The sequence below is a fragment of the Ceratotherium simum genome, chromosome 17, assembly GCF_057802395.1.
Source record: "Ceratotherium simum simum isolate JZ-2026a chromosome 17, ASM5780239v1, whole genome shotgun sequence".
Lineage (NCBI taxonomy): Eukaryota > Metazoa > Chordata > Mammalia > Perissodactyla > Rhinocerotidae > Ceratotherium > Ceratotherium simum.
Window position 1 is genome coordinate 23,315,041 of NC_141916.1, and position 21,759 is coordinate 23,336,799.

A 21,759-nucleotide genomic window follows, 5' to 3' on the forward strand; every position below is an offset into this window, starting at 1 on the left:
TGCCTGCGAAATAGAAACAGCTCCAATGGGCAGGCTTAAAAAATGAGGAAGCAGACCAGTGCTCACAGCAAAGAGAAGCAGATATGTTAGGGCAGGACACAACTACTCTATAGGTTTCTACATTTTTCTAACTCACAGCCTGTGAGAGGAAAATTAATGAAATCATTCCTCCCATCTTATACAGTCACTGAAACTGCAGAACAGCTGCAGTTGCTGAAACTGCGGATTATTGATCATTTCTAACCCCTTTTTCTCCCACTATTCTTTGTTCATATTGCAGCATCTGACTTTTTTTTAAAATCAAGTTTATTGAGGTTTAACTTATATACAGCAAAAATTTACCCTTTTTAAGCCTGATGCGTTTTGACAAACGTATACAATCATGTCACCTCCACCACAATGAAGATATAGAGTATTTCCATCACCCCAGAAAGTTTCCTCTTGCCCCTCTGCAGTCAATCTCCTCCACTCACTTCTAGTCCTTGGCAAGCAATGATCCGATTTTCGTCTCTATAGTTTTGCCTTTTCAGAATGTCATATAAATGGAACCAAGTAGTATGTAGCCTTTTGTGTCTGGCTTCTTTCATTTAGCATAATGCTTTTTAGATTTATCTATGTTGTTGCCTGAATCAGTAATTTTTTCCTTTTGCCACTGAACAGTATTCCATTGTATGGATGTACCACACTTTATCCATTCACCAGTTGATGGACATTTGAGTTGTATCCAGGTTTTAGCTATTATGAATGAACGTCTATGGACTTTTCCTAAAAGGTCTTATGTGGACCCAGGTTGTCATTTCTCTCAGGTCAATACTTAGGGGTGGGATCACTGGGCCATGTAGCATCCGGCTTTTATCCACCAAGAATAGCTAAACATTGACTGAGCACAAACTTTGCATCATACAATGTTCTAAGTTCTTTATATGCCTTATGTTATTTAATTCTCAAAAGAACAATCAAGTTATTATTGTTCCCATCTTACTGAAAAGGAAACTAAGGCACAAAGAGGTCAGGTGGCCTGCCTGAGATGACACAGCCAGGGGGTAATAGAGACAGGATTCTCAAACTCAGGAATCACATGGCAAAGTGCAAATTATCAACCATTTTGCTCTGCTCCCTCCCCCAAGTCAAATGCGTGATGTCTGAGAGACAGATCACGAAATTCTACCTGATACGGTGTCTTTTGACCAAAAATGGCCATTGCTGACTGTTCCTTTCTTCCCTTGTAAATCATGACAATGAATACACTGGAACCCTCTGAGGGTCACTGCAATAACAACACATCATTTTCAAGTCAGAACTTTACAGACCATTATGAGAAAATGCTTTTAAGTGTGTCATAGAAGTTTATAAATGTTAACTTTTGGTGTTAAATAACAACTCTAAGAGAAGCTAAAGTCAGCTCACTTCTACCAGTATGGTAAATACTCATAGTCAATAACAAGTCTCTTGTGGAAACTTCTCCACTCTCATGACATAAGAGGCCATGTTGGGTGGAAAAATACAAGGACTTTGGAAACTGACAGACCTGGATTCAAATTTGAGCTCTGCTCCCTAGTGGACAGGTGCATATATACCTCCTCACATGTAAAAGCTGGTGTAAATAAGTCCTAATTTGCAGAGCAGTTACCAAGATTCGACAGTACAACATGTGTTAAAACACTGAATACTGTGTGTTACATATTTAATAAATCCCTCCTTTCTCTCCTTCCCTTTCTTTTCTCTTCCAGACTGTATTGCTGAGCCTCTGAAATTAGTATAATAGAAGTTGGTTACTTAGCAAAAACTTGTATGTTTGTTAATTTTTCATCCAAATAGCACAGAGGAGAGACTGGACAGAGGTGGTTCTTTAAAATTTCATATTTTATCTCAAAAAAAAGGTCACGCAAACATTGCACTTTATATTTCACAATATAATCAAAATTATTTTAATATAAAAATGTTTTACATTTACCTCCAGCTAAATGACTTAGCTGTCTCCTGAAATTTTTAAGAATATTTGTTTTAGGAAGATTTCCCCTATATACACTGGCTTCCCTTACACGCTGCCACCCCACCACTTTCCCAATTTTAAAGCATGAAACAATGAAGTCTCATTAAGACTTCAAAATGATGTCACACTTTCTGGTCATTCTTCTCTCCTGTCTGCAACATCTTAACATCATCTTAACATCTACCCTACAACTCAGCCTAGTTTGCAGTCTTGACTCCAAAAGCTTTGAACTCTTGAATTCTCCAAACAAAAAACAGCTACTTCCCGTTCCCCCACGTGCAGCCTCGGGGCCACGGGTAAGCTCAAGAGATACTGGCTGCACCCTGCTTTCTGAGACAAATCTCTGCTACAGCTACAAGAGTAAACATAAACACTGCGAATCTGGAAATACTTATCAAATAAAAATAAGACACTGGCCAAGCATGACCTTAAGTAAACTGAGATGACAGAAGATTGATAGTGTTTTCTTAATCAGTTGAAAAGACATTAACATATTAATCCAGAGACGCCAAAGGATTTAATTCAGCTGTTGCTCATGGAATGTGGCTGTTCAGAATTACATATGCAGTATGATAAAGCAAATAATTTAGTCCTTAAAACGTATTTCCATAAAATAGCATTATTTTCTTGAGCCAACTTTTTGTCTTAAGGTAATATGCACATGCTCCCTTCCCTTATGCCATACACACTTGTAAGTACGACATTCAAAAATCCCTGGATGTTAGAAATACCTTGAGCAACATGTAAGGTCACTAAACTCTTTTTTTTTTTTTTTTAAGATTTTATTTATTTATTTATTCTCCCCCCAAAGCCCCAGTAGATAGTTGTATGTCATAGCTGCACATCCTTCTAGTTGCTGTATGTGGGACGCGGCCTCAGCGTGGCTGGAGAAGCGGTGCGTCGGTGCGCGCCCAGGATCCGAACCTGGGCCGCCAGCAGCAGAGCGCGCGCACCTAACCACTAAGCCACGGGGCCGGCCCCAAGGTCACTAAACTCTTGTTTCACTATTTTGTCATCAAAATCCTCAAAAATTTTTTTTTACCAAAAAATCTCTCTCCTGGAAGGGAGGGATGGGAAATCCTTGTCTATGGGACCTTGACCCCACAGTACAGTGGGTTGTAGACAGATTAAGAAGTAACGTTTGCTTTCAGAAGCTATTTTCAGAAGCTGGCATATAGGAATGGATTATTTTTGGCAATGCATGTAGACTAATTGATGAATAAAAAGTTAGGGAACTTCAATTCAACAAATATTATCTGGAACCCTACTACATGTCAGCAAGTTACAGAGTTACAGACAGGACAAGGGAGACATGGCCCTGTCCTCCTGGAGCTGACAGCCCAAGGGAAAGGTAAGTAAGGGTGCTGTTCAAATATAAAGGAAGGGCATCTTACCCTGACTGGATGGGAGGAGAGTGGGAGGAGTCAGAAAAGGCCTCTTGGAGGCAGGATCATCACCTGAGGGACGAGGAGGCATCAATAAATACAACAGACAAATATAAGGGGGGTGGTATTAGGCAGCAGACAGACCGGTTGGAGGCAGCAGACCTGAATCCCCAACTGCTTCTGCAACAACTAGGATCTGACCGTGAGCAAGCCATTTGACCTTTCTAGTTCTCATTTTTCCTCATCTATGATACGGGGTGGCTAGATTATGTCAGTTGACCTTAACCCTTGCTGTGCATCAGAATAATCTGGGAGCTTTCTAAAAATACTGGGTCCCTCCCCTAGAAATGTGGTTTCCATTGGTGGGGCATCGGTGTTTCTTTCAAAAGCTTTCCTGGTGATGCTCATCTGCAGCCAAGGCTGAGAACCCCTGGATGAGATGATTTCTCAAGTCTGTGGTTCTCAACCCTTAGTGCACAATAACATCCCCTGGGGAGCTTTTAAAAAAATCCCAGGGCAGGTTGCATTCCAGACAAGAATCTCTAGGGGTGGGAACCAGGCATCAGTATTTTTTAAAGTTTCCAGGCTGATTCCAAGGTGTAGCCAAGGTTGAGAACGACTATTTCAGGCCCCCTTAATACTCAGTTTCCTATTATGGCGAGTGAAGGATGGGAAAAGGAAGGAAAGAGAAGCCCTTAAGTTCCTCCCTCTCTTATTCTTACGTCAAATTAAAAAGAGAACTGAATGCCAAAGGCCACTGAGGGATTTTAAATGGGATTGTACCACACAGTAGGGTTGAGTTTGGACATGTGCACAACTCATCTTGATGTATGACAGGTAGAAAATGCCCATTCCAAAATGCTCTCAGTTCTAAATTTAAAATTCAATAGACTACGTCTATAAAATAACTCCATGGTGTGTTCTCTGCAATACTTAGTTAGAATTTGATTTGCATGGTTGACTGTAATATGAACATTACATTCCCTACCCCCAAGGTTACTTAAACTCACTTATTAGGCAATGGTGAACTAAACAAACGGTAATTAGAAACACTCCAGACTACCTCTTAAATCGGCTGCTAAATTATATTTTTCCTGCACCAAAGCCCATACACACAGCATGTCCACAAGCATCACGAAACCAAAGCCTCAGAAATATTTGCATTAATAACAACATAAGTTACCTCTGGGCCTTCACGCTGGATTCTGCAGGGAAGTGAAGGTTGCTTTAGAAGAGGACTGTTCATTACTGCTATTTCTCACATCTGGGTAAATAAAGCACTGCCCACATGTGGTTAGAAATCCCTGGAGAAAACGAACTCTCCAGGGGGTCTGGAAATGAAGAACACCTCTGATAGACTGCCTCATTTCCTGAAATGAGTCAGAAATGAAAGGAGTTCTTCAGAAAAGAACATCTACACCGCGGCACAGCTTATAAAATAATGCCAGAAGGTACCTGTGGCTAAGAGCCGGACCTGGGGAAGGAGGGAGGCCTGAGAACAGGACGGGGCCTCTGCACCGCGCTTCATCTCAGATCTGCCCTGTTAGCTCAGAGGGTCTGCAAAGCCAGTGAGCCCCGGGCACCCCGGTCTCAGCTGTAAATCTTGATGAGCAGTCAGACTGCTTACATTCCATTAGAAAACTGGCCCCTCTCCAAAGGATGGAAGCAGCCAGAAAGGATTCATGTGCCGTCGTGGGCACAGAAACAGCAATTCTTACAAGAAAAACTGTTTTACTTAACTAAAAATAGTTGATGCCTGTTAATGACTTGGAGAGTCTTTCCTCCTGAGGAGGAGGGACTGCTGCATAGAGATGACCTGAGGTCACCAAGGGAAGCCCCTCCTTCCACATTAGGCAGGAAGGAGAGGTACTGGCAGATGGTCAGGTACTTACCCTCCGCTAAGAAAGACTGAAACACCTTTCACAACAACTCTCGTAAGGACCAATAAACAGGAAGGTGAAAAACAGAGGCTGTCTTCACCAAAATCGGGGGCTAGTTATTTTTGTTAGGTGGGTCTTCACTATTCTTTCCATCATGAGTTTTTAAAAGGAATCCAACTCCATTGTTTGTAATTGAAGGGAAGGGCAGGAAGGGACCTAGAAACAACCTAAATGCCCATTAATAGGAGACCAGTTAAATTAAAATCTGGTCATACACAATGGAATACTACGTAGCCATTTAAAAGAAGACCAATACAGAGCACATGCAGATACAGAGAGATCCGTATTCTGTAATAATACATTAAGACATGAAAAGAAATGCACCTGGTCTCTGTTTAGTAAACATGGGTGTAAACATATTGAAAGAAGTTGCCTTCATGTATAAGGAGGGGGTTAGGAAAGGACTATTTTTCCCTTTGTATTCCTCAATACAGTTTGAATTACCTTTTCGTGTACTTACACCCTCCCCTTTTTAATAATAGGCATTATGTAGGTGGAAGGCTATTTTTGGATTCTTCTTTATACTAGTCTCACTATACATAATTTAAAACAAATGAATGTTATTTTAAATAGATGTTATAGGCTGAATTGTATCTCCCCAAAATTATATGTTGAAGCCCTAACTCCCAGTACCTCAGAATGTGACTATATTTGGAGACAGGGCCCTTAAAGAGGTGATGAAGTTAAAATGAGGTTGATAGAGTGGGCCCTAATCCGATCTGACTGGTGTCCCTGTAAGAAGAGGAAATACGGACACACAGAGAGACGCCAGGGAAGCACACACACAAGAAAGACCATGTGAGGACACAGAGAGCTGGTGGCACCTGCAAGTCAAGGAGAGAGGCCAGAAGAAACCAAATGTGCCAACACCTTGACCTTGGATTTCTAGCCTCCAGAATCGTCAGAAAATAAATTTCTGTTGTTGAAGCCTCCCAGTCTGCAGCTGTTTTGTTACAGCAGCCCTAGCAAACTAGTACAATATATAAATAAATACACAGATGCAATCAACTAACACAACACGGAGAGGCACCCATAAAAGTCTTCGATGGGTCAAAACCCCACTATGTCTGCTGTGATGCAGATAGCTTCAGCTGGCATGTGAAGAAATTGGGGCTCACAGTGCTTCTAAGTCAGGATCACCCCATTAAGTGACTTGAGCCAAGACTAGAATAGCTTTCCTACCTCCTGATTCAGAACTCTTTCTGCTCACACCATTTATCTTTTATGGTAATCTAAACAAATCCCATAACTCGAAGGACTGGAGCCCAAGATATTTTATTTATTAGTGTCTTTTTAAGGCCTGGCTTATAATCAAAAGGCTTTCTTCCTGTGCTGATAACTAATGAAGAGGAAGGTGTCACAGTAATATTATTAATCCAATTAAAAAAAAAAAGACTTGGCACTAGGGTTTTAAAAAATCCAGAAAAACAAACCATATTTGTGTGCCAACCCAGTTTTTTATACTTTAATACATGAGGTCTCAGCCACAATGCAATATATTAAAAGTAGGTGGTCCAAAGCCAAAGCTTCTTTATGAAATTTTATAGATTTTTACAAATTAATCAATCCTCTTTTGAAAAATTAGAATTTAGAGATCAAAGATATATTAAAACCACAGACTTTGCCTATGGAGTCCACAACCTAGAAGTGGGTTAAGATCCAGACACATGAAACGAAGATCAAAACTTGAAGATAAATCCTTGGTACAGTCAGTCCAGGCTGCATTCAGAGGACAGCGGAATCACTTCTGCCTCAAATGGTTAGGGAAAATTTCACCAAGCACAAGAGCTCTAAACCAATCTGGGATTAGATACCTAAAGGTTAAGGAGAAGACATTTACGTCCAGGTCTGTCTAGCCACTGAGGACAAAGTTTTGAAAGCAACAACTGCATACCTAGGATTCTAACACAGTGCCTGCAAATCATAGGCATTTGCCAATGCCAGAGCAGGGGAGACAAGTGGGAAAGGACACAGTAGGTTCACCTTAGGGTAGGTCTGAGGTACACGTTCTTGTAAGGAGATTGTGGGCTATAAAGTTTGGGGCCAACCTGTAGGTATACTGAACTTTGAGCTTTATCCCTACGCATTGTGGGGTCTTCAAAGGTGTTTCTGAAGAATGTTATAAACCACATGGATGTGACCCGAAGCGATATGCAGAATGGATTAGAGCTGGTAGGGAAACGATCAGAATGAATCAATCAAGGGGCATCAGGAGGTGAATCAGGTGATCAATCGGGAAAAGTCTCAGCTTCCAATCTGTAAAATGGGCATCATACTGCCTATCTTCATAGGGCTCTTGTGAATACTAAATGGGATTTAACACGTGGCCTAACAGTAAGCACTTAAGAAATATAATTGCTATTATCATTATTATTTCATACTGAAAGATATAGAAGAAAACGAGTGAGAGAGCAAGTGTGAGGTATAGAGCCCCTTATACAGAGAATGGTCATAGGTATCCACCTTCTTACGAAGTGAAGTGTGCTGTGTTTATTCGTTAGTTCTCCAGAACTTAATGTGGATTCAGTAGACTCAACACAGGAGGAACAGATGTCTGAAATGATCTTTAAAACCAACACACTCCAAAATCAATTTTTAAGTTGCTTTTGTATACAAGTAACTCTATAGGCTAATGCCAATCAGTTTTGAAACACTACATTAATGGACTCAGCCATAAATCCAGGAAGACCATTTTCATAATGAAAATGCCAATGCTTGTTTAATTAAGGATGGAATTGCCAACATAAAAGACATAAGATAAATGAGGAGTCATTCCTCTCTCTCATAAATGAAAGGACCTGATAACTCCATGAATTATTTTGAGATACTGATTACCAGAAATTATTGAGAATCTAAGCTACAGGATTTCCTAACTGCATACTAATCACTTCATGTTGGGACTGACAGCCTCAGACCAAATTTGGTCCTCTGGCTTTTAAAGTTCCTTTTTCTAATTATTATCAGGGGGCCCGTGGTCCTATACTTAATGTCCTTATGAAAATATGAAACTCTGCTGAAGATAATGGCACTTTGTCTAACATAAAGTAATGCTAACTTTTTTTGTAAATTTGACCTTAGAAGGGAGATTTACTATACATAAAAAAGTACACACACATTTACACAAATATATACATGTGTCCTCATGGTAAAGTTTTTATTTTATTTTATTTTTTTGTGAGGAATATCAGCGCTGAGCTAACATCCAATGCCGATCCTCCTTTTTTTTTTTTTTGCTGAGGAAGAATGGCCTTGGGCTAACATCCGTGCTCATCTTCCTCTACTTTATATGGGACCCCGCCACAGCATGGCTTGACAAGCGGTGCGTCGGTGCGCGCCAGGATCCAAACCTGCGAATCCTGGGCCACTGAAGCCAAGTACGTCCACCTAGCCGCTGCGCCACCAGGCCGGCCCCATGGTAAAGCTTTACCAACTAACCATTATTTTCTATCAGCCATCATGAAATTAATACAGCAGAGATCTGTGCTGATTCCTATTAATTCCTATTCTCAACATTAACGATCTATTTAAAAACTGTTTACTCTTTGGTCCAAGACCAGGTTCCCACATTTACTATATCACTGGAGGGTGTATTACTTCTTAAAATCAATAAAAGTCAAAACCCAACATAATTACCGAAAGGGACTAACACAAAGGGAGCAAAGAGGGCAAAATAAGACATTACTGATTAACCCAAAGGGAGCAAATTTATGGCCACATTTACAGCTATTAAATGTGGTTTGTGAAGCATTTTAAAGTATAGGAAATGCGGCTGATGAAAAAGTTCTGGAGGTGGATAGGGGCGATGGTTGTACAACATTGTGAATGTACTTAATGCCACTGAATTGTACATTCGAAAAATGGGTAAAATGGTAAATTATATTACGCAAATTTTACAACAATGAAAAAATAAATATTAGGGAATGCTTATAAGGCAAGTTAAGTGAAAAGGCAGGATACTGTATTGTCTAAAACATATAAAATTACATCTGCATTTTTCAAAGGCTGGAAAGAAGCACACTAAGGTATTCATGTTTGGTTTCTCTTCGGGCAGCAGCATGAGGGGTAATTTTTGTTTTATTTGCAATTTTCTGTATTTTCCAAAATTTCTACAATAGCCAACGCTTGCAATCAGAAAAAGATGTGGCCTCGCAGACGTCAGGGATAGGAAGGTTTGGTTACCAGCAAGTCTAATCTGGATGGGAATCATTCACCTTGCTATGATCCTTGGTGCACTCGTACACTGCATACCATCTGTGCTTCCTTCACTGTGGAGACAGTCCAAAGGTAAACCATCTGAGTTAAAATTTTATCTTTATTATATTGAAATGAATTTTTGTTCTTTTTCTTTTTGCTATGCCAGAAAGCATGCATTACAGATCTGCTGCCCCATAAATAAGCTTTGTCCAGGCTAAGAAGCTGCAATAGATGGTTGTTTTGGACATATAAGTGCCAAACTGGATCAAATGCACAGCTGTTCTCAGAGGTGAAGGCTTTCAGGACCTGTGACTGGCCAGTCTGGAATGTCTCATAGAGAATGAGACAGGCTCAGCAAACATTAGATTCATCATATTTATGGATAAATTAGAAGAAAGGCCTTTGGAGTCCCACAAACTCAGGATTGAAGTAACATATGATATAGACCTAGGATTGCCACCTATGATTGTTATCTTGAATGCTCCTGGCCTCAGTTTCCCCACAAATAAACGGGCATAATAATATCTACCCTTTTAGTATTAAATGGGATGTTTGCAAATCTGAGATGCAGGAAAACCCCAAGCCTGCTGTCAGTAGGTGCTCAATCAATAGCACTAGTTTCCTTCCCTCTCTGTCTTTAGATCAAGTATCTAATTTGGGAAGGCAACAGTGTAAATGACTTGAATGTGAAAATGACCAACTATCTACAACTAATAAAGCTAACATGATAGGAGTACAGGAAGATATTTGCAACAATGTTCTAATTCACCCCATCAACTCAGAAGCCCTCATGATACAGTTCCAAACAATTTTCCTATTCTTTGTTTCTCAGTAATAAGAAAATATTAATCTAAAACCATGAAGCCACCCTTCTGTTTCTTCTTTAACATTCCCACTGTTAAATCTTGATGTTTACTCCTCCAAGCCCTCTGCAAGCTCCCCTCACATTCCAGTAGCTGAGGATCCCGGAATCCCTCTGAGTGGGGCTGAGCATCGCGCAAGGGGGGAGCCTGATTCATGCATCCCAGTGTGGAGCTTTGAAAAATACATACAACTAATCATTATGCTTCTGAAGGTTACTTGACTTTGGCCGATGGACTGGGGTATTTGTGTGCTCCTAAGACAAAAGTCCACACGTGACCAACAGTGCCCTCCACATCCCCTCCCATAACCTTTGTCCTTCACTTTGCCTTGTGGTTACCAACATTCTGTAGCAAACTGATAGTGTCTGAGATTGCATCAGATTCAACACTGCACCAAACCCCTCCCTTCAAAAGAGCAGCCCCTATCTTTGCCGTAGATCTGCTCCCTTCCTTGATTGGCTCCTTTACTTGAGTGTCTCACTGGGCAAAGGATAATGGAAATCTTCAGCTGTTTGTGGTTTCCTTTGTGCAGGCTGAACTAGGAACTCCACTACCTTTCAGGCTAGAAAACTCAAGTTCATTCTTTCAATCCACGTGTCCTGAGCCCAGCCCTAAATGCTGGGCATTCAAAAATGCGCCAGTCTTGCCTTATGGAAGAAAAGAATATCAACAATTACACCACAGTGTAATATGTTCTAGAACAAAGGTAAGTACAGGGTAGTATTATAGCTGCACAGAGGGACAGAGGAGGAGGACACTGGATCTGCCTGGGCAGGATTCTAAGAGTTGGATAATTCACACATCTCTTTATCAGCCACTGAGGAATGAATGAGCTGACCTACAGTGTCCCTGGGGGGTTAATGCTGTTGCAGACTTTTAATGCCGTCATTTAATACCACTGACACTGAACTGCTTTGATTGCTGTATTTGCTTTCTTGCTCTCCTCACAGATTGACCTCCTTACTTTATTTTCAAAATAAAACATATGGTGCTTCCATTCTCTCCCCAGTCTTTCAACCCCATAACGTTTCCTGCCCTGGAGAGTTGCTTTCACTATCAGGGAAAGAACACTGTAAATGCTTAGTTGGAGCAAAGAGGCAGGAATGAGCCTGCTCGCTGAAAGGAGCTAGAAAAGGGTGTGTGGAACCATTACATAGGGCCCACTGTGATCGGGCCCTCAGTGGTCCCAGCAGGTGACTAATTGCCCTGTGGCTGCCCAGGCACACCCTGCCAGCTGTAGCTGGGGACAGTTTATCTTCAAATCATTTTCTATCCTCTGCCCCTCACCTCACTCATGTCTAGTGGTATAATATTTGTCAAAAGAATTGTTTTTAACCTTTTATAGGCCATGCAACTCTTTGGGAAAATCAGGTGAAATTCAAGGATCCTATCCCCAGAAAAACTCTTAGAAGCACATAAAATATTGCATACAACTCCTGGGGTTTCACACACCCCTGAAGCCAGACACCAAGAGGGGACATACTGTTCAGCTGGAATATTTTTGAGCTTCTACCATGTGCCATATACCATGGAGACCCCATCTCAAACTCAACTCACCACCACTCTGAAGGTTGAACCATTCTCCCACCCAGGATCCTGCCTGGAACACTCGTCCCCATGTTTTCTGCCCAGGAAACACCTGTTCAGCAAAGCATCACCTCTTGAATGAAAACATTCTGAACCCTTTACTCTAATTCACCTACTTCCCCAAGAGAGACTAACTGCATCCTTCTTTATGTCCCACTATACTCTGCAGGTACTTTTGGTCAGAGATCCTACAATACTTATTACCTTCCTGTATTTACATGTCTTTCTCCACCTGCTAGATTATAAGCAGCCTGAGGGTATGGACTGTAACTTAATCATCTTTTATTTCCAGTTTCTAGTGGAGTCCTCATTTGGGAGAAAAACATTCCATTGAGGGAAATAAATACAAAATCAGATCACTTTAACAAAGGGATCTTAATGCTCAACCTGAAGAGATGAGTGATTCTAAGCTAAATCTTAAATAAGGAGAAGCAATAAACTAGACAAAGTTAGGGGTGGACATTATAGACAGAGGGGACAGCAAGGCATGCAGGCAGGAACCAGTGTGTGAAGGGAATAAAGAAATTCAGGATTCATGGTGACTAAAAAGGTAGGCAGGAAGTTGTGAGAGATGAGAAGAGAGAAGTAAAGAGGGGTGAGGTTAGGGAGGGCACTGAATGAGGTGTGAGGGAGCCTGGATTCATTGCTTAAAGGTCACTGAAAATTTCTTTTATACTTAAAAAGTAACAAATGATAATTGTAGAAAATGGAGAAAAGGCACAGACAAGAAAACAAATTTATAACCCCACCATATAGAGACAACTACTATTACAATTCTTCCATCTTTATATATTATGTATACATGTGTGTATGTGTATGTGACTATGGTTTTCATGCTACTTTGATTCTGCTAACATTCATTGGGCATTTATTAGGTACCAGACATTGTGCTAAATGCACAACATGCATTCTGTCATTATGTCAATTTCATCCTTATGAAAATTCTTACAGGTAGTTACTATTGTAAGGCCATTTTAAAGAGGAAGACATCATGGAGGGCGGGGAGAAACTGCAAGGGCACACAGCTAATATGTAGCGGAGCGAAGATTCAACACCAAGTTTTCTTACTGCAAAGACCATATTCTTTCACTTCAATTTTTCTTATGTATTCGCACTCATTTAATTTATAAGAGCGAATCATTTTATGCAATTTTCTCAGAAAATTCCCTTGAGATCTTGATTAGCATTGTAATAAACTGAAAAAATAAACCTGGAAAGCACGGACACTTTCCTGTGTTGTCTTCCCATATAGGAGCACAGAAAACGCCTCTGGCATTTAGTTCAATCTTTTTGCAGTCTTGGTAAGGTTTGCCGTTTTCTTCATTGAAGGCTTGTAAGTCCAGGAGGGTGACATGTTCAGATGTGTACTTGGGACAGATTAATCTGGCAACAGTATGAAGAAGGGTGGATCTGAGAAGATTGGAAGGCTGAAATACGAACTAAGGGATATGGTCACAGTCCAGGTGAGAGACACTAAAGCCTAGGAGCGAGGCAGGGATATTGGGGATGGAGGGGAGGGAATGGACTCAGAAAACACAGAAGGCAGAATTTAAAGGACTGGACGTGGAGAAGCAGCAGCAGCAGGGTGGTGTGAGGAGAGGGAGGAGGTAGGGGAGACTGGATGGTGGATGCCATTCATTGAGAGAGATGCATTTTTCATGGTGGGGGGAGGGGGGTAAGAGGTTCAACTCTGAACATTAAATTACTGAACACATTCTGAGTGCCTACCGTGTGCCAGGTACCTTGCTGAGTGCTGGGGAGTCAGTGTCAAACCAGACTGAGGAGGTCACAGACAGGTGGAGGGCGGGTAACAGAGTGATGAGAAAGGGGCTGGCCCGGTGGCACAAGCAGTTAAGTGCGCGCTCTCCGCTGCGGCAGCCCAGGGTTCGCCGGTTCGGATCCCGGGCGCGCACCAACGCACCGCTTGTCAAGCCATGCTGTGGCAGCGTCCCATATAAAGTAGAGGAAGATGGGCATGAATGTTAGCCGCCCAGGGCCAGTCTTCCTCAGCAAAAAGAGAAGGATTGGCAGATGTTAGCTCAGGGCTGATCTTCCTCACAAAAAAAAAAAAAACAAAAAACCTTTGGGCTGGCCCCGTGGCTTAGCGGTTAAGTGTGCGCGCTCCGCTGCTGGCAGCCCGGGTTCAGATCCCGGGCGCGCACTGACACACCGCTTCTCTGGCCATGCTGAGGCCGTGTCCCACATACAGCAACTAGAAGGATGTGCAACTATGACGTACAGCTATCTACTGGGGCTTTGGGGGAAAAAATAAATAAATTAAAAAAAAAAATTTAATTCAGAGTGATGAGAAAGAAGGAAGCACAGAGGGGGTGCATTCTGGTGGAGACAGCCTGGAGAGGGCTCTGAAATCCAACAACAGGCCAGAACCTATGAACTGCAAGTGTGAATAAGAATTCCCCCAGAAAACATGTACCGTAGAGAAGAACAGAAGTGGACTGAGGTTGGCAGGCTAAGCAACGCCAGTGTTTTAAGTAGAGCCAAGGAAGCAGGAGACCAAGAGGGAATAGTCAGATGCAGGAAGAGGGCCAAGAGAGCCCAGATCACAGAAGCCAGAGAGCAGGGGAAGGATAACAACCCATCTTGAGACAATACTTCCCTTGGACTTCCCAGGAAGAATGATTTTTTTTTATTATTCAAAGGCCACTCAGTCAATTTTAAACATTAAACAAAATTCCATAAAATGTCCATGATGAGGGTAACAATTTACATCTCCTAGCTGCCTCTCACAGCTTTATCCACCAGCCATATGGAGCTGATGATTAATATTCAGTAGGAAGTGAATTTATAATCATGTGCCTGCCATTCAAATGTGAAAAGAAATGTTTTCTGCTCAGTACACCCAATAATACATTAATATATCTCCAGTTTAAAATATATTTATGAATAATTTTGTACATTTTATAAATTTCCTGGCAAGAATGATAATAGAACAATCTATTTTCACTGCTACATGAAACAAAAAAGAGAAATGAAAGGTTCAGTTAATCAAGGAATTTAATATGCTTTATAATAAATATCAAACAGTCATTACTTGGACTATACAAAGGGTGGCAGAGGTCAAAAGATGAATATAATAGCAAGAGTTGGTGCCCACATTTATTCTGTCAGTTGCTTACATTTGCATAAGAAGTTTCCTCTATTCACGAATTTTTTTAACCACATTAGAATGCTAGAAGTCAAATTTGTTTTTCCTGATTTATATATGGGCAGTAATAATAAGATTTTATAATGATTAACAGTAGTAACAATCTAATAAATGGAAAACACTTGCCCTTCCAAGGTACCAATGCAACGACAGACAGACAGATATGAAAATAAATTACCTTCACTGCCTTAGGTAAATGTGGTTTAGAAAGCTAGGAAAGAACCGGAATCTGAAATGATTACTGCGGTGGTGTTTGATAAGGTCAAAAAAGGCAAACTACTATTAACTCTTCATCCTTTCTCATCTTTGTCAACAGCATGTATGCACGTGTAGTGTACACACACATGCACACTCAAACTGATGACATCCTGACCATAAGAAGAGATGCAACCTCTGCAAGATTCTAGTGGCGAGACCTAGGCCAGAAGGAGATGCAAGATCTACCCATCCAGAAGGAGCTGATGGAGTCATAATTTCCCCTTTTAACCACCATCCAGAACTAGGAGTCACAATTAGCAGAGACTGTAATTTAATAAAACTGTAATTTAATGAAATGAAAATGACTCTAGAATGATTCTTCCTAAATTAAGAAGAATCCTATGATTCCTTAATGATTCCTTTAGGAATAATAGCCAAAGAGTAATGTCCATTTCAACCTCCTCCACCAACATTTCTGCTTTCACTGGAGGAAAGAATTCCAAGGAAGAGGGAGAATCGGCAATGATGGCTAATCTTCTCCAGGCGGTCAAAGGTGACCAAGATTAAGGGCTTCCAAGATGCTAAACACTTAATAAATACCAGAATAATCAAAGCAGGGAAGGAAAGAGAGAGAAAAGGGATAAATGAATAAATGATAGAAAATAAGATGCTATAAAATTAAGAACAAACTAGGGGCGGGCCCCGTGGCTTAGCGGTTAAGTGCGCACGCTCCACTACTGGGGGAGCGGGTTCAGACCCCAGGTGCGCACCGACGCACCACTTCTCTGGCCACGCTGAGGCAGCGTCCCACATACAGCAACTAGAAGGATGTGCAACTATGACATACAACTGGGCCTTTGGGGAAAAAAAGGAGGAGGATTGGCAATAGATGTTAGCTCAGGGCCGGTCTTCCTCAGCGAAAAGAGGAAGATAGGCATGGATGTTAGCTCAGGGCTGATCTTCCTCACAAAAAAAAAAAAATTAAGACCACTAACAAATAGGAAGAAAGTTTCATTGACTTTGATCATTTGGACATACAAAACTATGGTAAGAATTTTTTAGTGTTTACAATGTAACAGATATTTACTTACATATGGCAAATTTAAGTAAAAAACTAGCTTATTCTCAGTCAATTATAAAATGTTAAGGAAGTTAAAAATTTGATGACTCAAATCTTGATCAGGGTTATTTAAAATGTGATTATTTCATGGCTTAGCATTCAGATAAAAATATACAGTAACAGAACCAGGAAACTTTCCTTTTATGCATTCAAATATATTGAGTTTGTTTATAGAAGAACTTGGTCATAATGCTTATTTCTACTTCATTTTCAACTGATAGCCAGGTCTAAGCTTTTGTATTTGTAATTTTGGGAAATTCCCACAATTCATTTCATCACAAGTGTAACTAGTAAAAAAAGTTAAATGTCACCATTTTATATTCACTCCACCAAAGTATGATTAACATTTGAGTATCCAAATTAAAAAAAAAAAAAACAGGGCCGCCCCCGTGGCTTAGCGGTTAAGTGCAGGCGCTCCGCTGCTGGCGGCCCAGGTTCGGACCCCGGGTGCGCACCGATGCACCGCTTGTCCGGCCATGCTGAGGCTGAGTCCCATATATAGTAACTAGAAGGATGTGGAACTGTGACATACAACTATCTACTGGGGCTTTGGGGGGAAAAAAATAAATAAATAAAGTTTAAAAAAAAAACAAACAAATTATTGAAACTAAGCAGTAATTATATTATTTTCTAAAAACAAACTTAAAATGTGACAATAAAGAGTTGGTTCTTTAAGTACAAGCAGTAGTTAGTGTCTATGATGCCTTCAACAAACTTGTCCAGTCCTATGCAGCCCCATCTTCTGGGAGAGAGTACAGCATAGCGGTCAAGAGCACGGACTCTGGAGCCAGACGACCTCGGTTCAAGTCCCAGCTCAGCCACTTGACAAGTTAGTTCTTCTGCACCACAGTTTCTTCACCTGTAAAAATGGGATCATAACAGTACCTACCAACCAAGGTTGCTGTGAGGAGTAAATGATTAATGTAAAGCACTTAGAAGAGCACCTGGCACACAGTACCAACTCAATAAGGATTGGCTTATTATTATATTCTTATAGTTACTATTATCATCATTATTATTATAACTATTATCTGTTTTGTGGGCTTTCCACGAAACAAAAATCAACTCAGGTCTGAGTGCTCAGTTCTAACTAATAATCAGTTACTAATATAATACCATATTTTCACTATACCATAATTAAATTTTAAGATCTATGCATGCTTTCGGGGAAATATAAACAACAATTATTAACAAAGGCGAGGATGGGGAGACAGAGGACTGGACCAGGTATTCTGACTCATGTTGATGTTACTTCTTCTCACGGTGACCTTTGATCTTGGTAGGCTTTGAGTAAACTATAGCAACAGGTACAAAACTAAGGCCACAAATAAATAAATAACCCACCAAGTTAAATATTTCCCCATCGATCACAGTCAAAACAAAGGACATATATTCAAAACATCCAATTGTACGGTTCTGTGGCCCAGATTCTTTGACCACATGTGACAGCTGTGTGAGAACATGACAGGAAAATAATCTTTACCGGGCCAGAGCTACGATCTAGCAGGTACTGCCTTCCCAAGCAATCATCACCAACATCCCATCCTCCTCTCTCCCCCTAATTCTTGGCCCATCTTCAGGAGATGTGGACAACTGTGTTACAAATTTGGGTTTCCAGAATCTTGGAGTAACCCTCCCCCAGCTTTCCAAACTATAAGCCTTCCCCTACCGCCTTCTCCTTTCTATACCATGTAGCATCCATCAATCTCCTCATCCATAAGATTGAACTTTCTGGAATTATTATATGAAGCGTTCTGAAGAGCTTTTGCAAATCCAAAGCATAAACCAAACATCACTAGTCTCATTATAGGGGTTGTCAATATACAATTATAGAATCAGTAAGCTGGGAGAAATCTTGAACATAATCTAGTCCAAACCTCTTCTTTTATAGATAAGGGAACGATACTGGCGACCACCTATAACTATAACTAAAATAACATCTGACTTAAAGTCATCTAACACATTCATATAACTTCAGTGAACACTTTCATATTTCGTGTCGTCATGTTGCAAGAGGTTAATTATTTAAAGCCAGGTTGTTAATGATATTGTGTATCTTTGAACTTGTAATCATGTGCAGATTTAGAGGTAATACTTAAACTTTTTAAATCGTGTGCTTCCTCCATGGCCCCCAATTTCACATTTCATTGTTATTAATGGCATCAACATGCCTCTCATAAATTATTTCAAACAATTAATAACTTTATATACTTAAAGATTTCTGCATTCTATTTTTTCTTCTCTGCAACTGGATCGGTGGCAGGGGGATTGCAGTGGGTTGAGAAGCAAGCTCTGGACTCCCACTGACTTCAAATAGGAAAGCCCACTGGGGATGAGCAGGATGAGGATAATCTGTAAGGCTGCACTTTCCCTCAGATGTGCTCTGCTTTGAAAAAGATGAACAGGGGCCAGTCCCGGGGCTTAGCAGTTAAGTGCGCCCGCTCCGCTACTGGCGGCCTGGGTTCAGATCCCGAGCGTGCACCGACCCACCGCTTCTCCAGCCATGCTGAGGCAGCGTCCCACACACAGCAACTAGAAGGAAGTGCAGCCATGACATACATCTATCTACTGGGGCTTTGGGGAGAAAAAGGGGGAAAAAAAAAAAGGAGGAGGATTGGCAATAGATATTAGCTCAGGGCCAGTCTTCCTCACAAAAAAAAAAAGAAAAGAAAAAGATGTACATATCAAGTTACATTTACTAAATGGAAATCTCCCATTATTATATGTTTAACAAGATAAGTCAAAAGTAAACTCATAGGGCCGGCCCCGTGGCTTAGCGGTTAAGTGCGGGCGCTCCTCTGCTGGTGGCCCGGGCCGGATCCCGGGCGCACACCAACGCACCACTTCTCCAGCCATGCCGAGGCCGCGTCCCACATACAGCAACTAGAAGGATGTGCAACTACGACATACAACTATCTACTGGGGCTTTGGGGGGAAAATAAATAAATAAAATCTTTAAAAAAAAAAAAGGTAAACTGAAACAAGTAAGTAAATAATCTTATTTTTCAGTTCTGTGGACTCAACTTCTGTATCTCATACACAGATTTAAACTGGTGGAATTAGCCTATGAAAGTGCTTTCCAGACACTTTATGAGGAGCCATAGTAATAAAGCTAATTGTTTAAAATATATAGCATGTCTACGTACGAATGGGAAAATATCCAGAGGGATACAACCCAGGACCAATTTTAACCAGACACTACACTGTATAAGGCCAGAGTCCATTCTGATTAGTTGGTGCATGGGCCATACTGGCTGTTAAATATTTTTTATTTCACTCCTGATATAAACCAGAATGTTAACAGACATTATTAGGTGCTATCATTTTTTTTCTTCCTCTGTATATTCTCATTTTCTTCCTGTGACAATGTAATACTTACTCAATTAAATAAATGTGATATTAAATAGCCCAAATTATGCTCCCTACTCCCTGTAAAGATCTTGATTTATATTATGCTGGTCTACAGAACATCTCACCATCAATGAAGCAATTTTTTGACAGAACAAGGAAGGGTGGCGAGTTTCAAATGTAGACACCATATGCCTTTAATAAAATAGTGTTAATTATGTCAGTATGTGCAGAGAGTAAGCCAGAACAATACAGTGGTAACTCTTCTCCCTAAGGAAGTCTCAAAAGAAAGACACCAACACCTGAATGAGTCAGGAATCACCATCCCTGTTGTGTGAAGGTTTCCACAAATCTCCAAAGCTAACTTACAGAAAGAGATTATAAAAATCATATCCTTACTGTAATTTGCCCCTCAGAGCCAAAACTTATATTTATGTTTATGTGTGTCAATGACCAGACCATTATATATAAAACGTAATGACATGAAATGACACAACATAACATTTTTAAAAAATAAAATAAAATATGGGCCAGTCCCATGGCTTAGCGGTTAAGTGCACGCGCTCCACTGCTGGCGGCCCGGGTTCGGATCCCCGGGCGCGCACCGATGCACCGCTTCTCTGGCCATGCTGAGGCCGCGTCCCACGTACAGCAACTAGAAGGATGTGCAGCTATGACGTACAACTATCTACTGGGGCTTTGGCGGGGGGGGGGGGGGATAAATAAATAAATAAAATTATAAAAAAACTAAAACTAAAAATGAAATAAAATAAATGCTGATTTTCCCCACTACCTCCTTATGGTTAACTTTGAGTCTCAGAAAAATGTGAGAATTGTTTTGGCTTAATAGAGGGTAAACTGCCTACCCTCTATGTGAAGGCTGGGCCCGACCTGTGTCCAAGTATACCACTTTATGATTTTGTGTTCCAACAATACTGAGCTTCACGGGCCTGGGTAACAAAATTCCTTCACAGCAGTGAAATGAGTATTTAATGAGAACACTGTCAGCCAAATTTCAGCATGTGCCCCTGTCTAAGAAACAATGGAGAGATGTCATGTCTTATAAACTGTAGCTAATAAAAATCACCTCAACTTTAAAAAAATGATTAAGCATCTTCAAAGATACAGATGTGTTAGTGCTTAGAGTTTTCTGACCACTTTCCTGAAATATTTGCTTAATGATTTCTTTACAACCCCACCTGTTATATTCAGGATAAATACAAGTCTCCAGGAGAAATGAATGCAAGTATTTCATTTAACTTCAAAATTATGGAAACACAATGCATCAAATCAGGCAGTTTGGTTGTTTAATCATAAATTACTCTCTCTGTTGTCCAACCGCTGAAATGATTTTTTTGTGATTGTCGGTGTGCTCTGCCAGGTGCAGCTGGCACTATCATCAACTTCTTCAAGCCACCACTTACTGGAAATGAAAGGGCTGGGAAACGGCCTGTGCACTTCACCCAAGTCAAGCCCATGGAAATGCTCTCCACCTCTGCTTTTCAAGATCTCGGTATTCTTTATACTAAATAACACCATTAATTTACAAAAGCTTAAGCAGTGAGCCAAAGACCCTGAGACGTAGGCTGAATAAAACGTGTTTAAAAAATTAAATAAATAAGCAAATGCTACAGGAGAACGGGCAAGAAAGAAAGAATGGAGTGTTAGTTTTGGTCAGCAGCAGTCTCTCCTAGGGCATAAGGATGACTTTTCCAGCTTGTCAAGAGTTGGAGAGGGCTAAATTTAAAACAGCAAGTTTTACCACAGTTGAACAAACTTGACCATATATGGTGAATGGGACTACAACAACTTTAAAATATGGCCATTAATCCTTTGAAACTCCTCTCCTTAGGTGGTGGAAGCTATGTCCCCTCCCCTTGAATCCGGGCAGGCTTATGACTGCTTCCTCTTATCGAGTTTGATGGAAAGGGTGCTTGTGACTTCGAAAGCTAAGCCGTAAGAGGC

At 40.8% G+C, this 21,759-nt stretch overlaps 1 protein-coding gene across 2 annotated transcripts in view; it reads right to left on the reverse strand.

The window, feature by feature from the left end:
* The window catches only part of ANO6 (anoctamin 6), a 188,333-nt gene that overhangs the window by 142,628 nt on the left and 23,946 nt on the right, over positions 1-21,759 (reverse strand). Inside the window, exon 2 of one of the 2 annotated variants that reach the window (XM_004428921.3) lies at positions 3,388-3,450. The exons of the other annotated variant lie outside the window; for it this stretch is intronic. Coding sequence (XP_004428978.1) covers positions 3,388-3,450 — 63 coding nt within the window. The remainder of the gene's footprint in view (positions 1-3,387; positions 3,451-21,759) is intronic. 2 annotated transcript variants of the gene reach the window in all.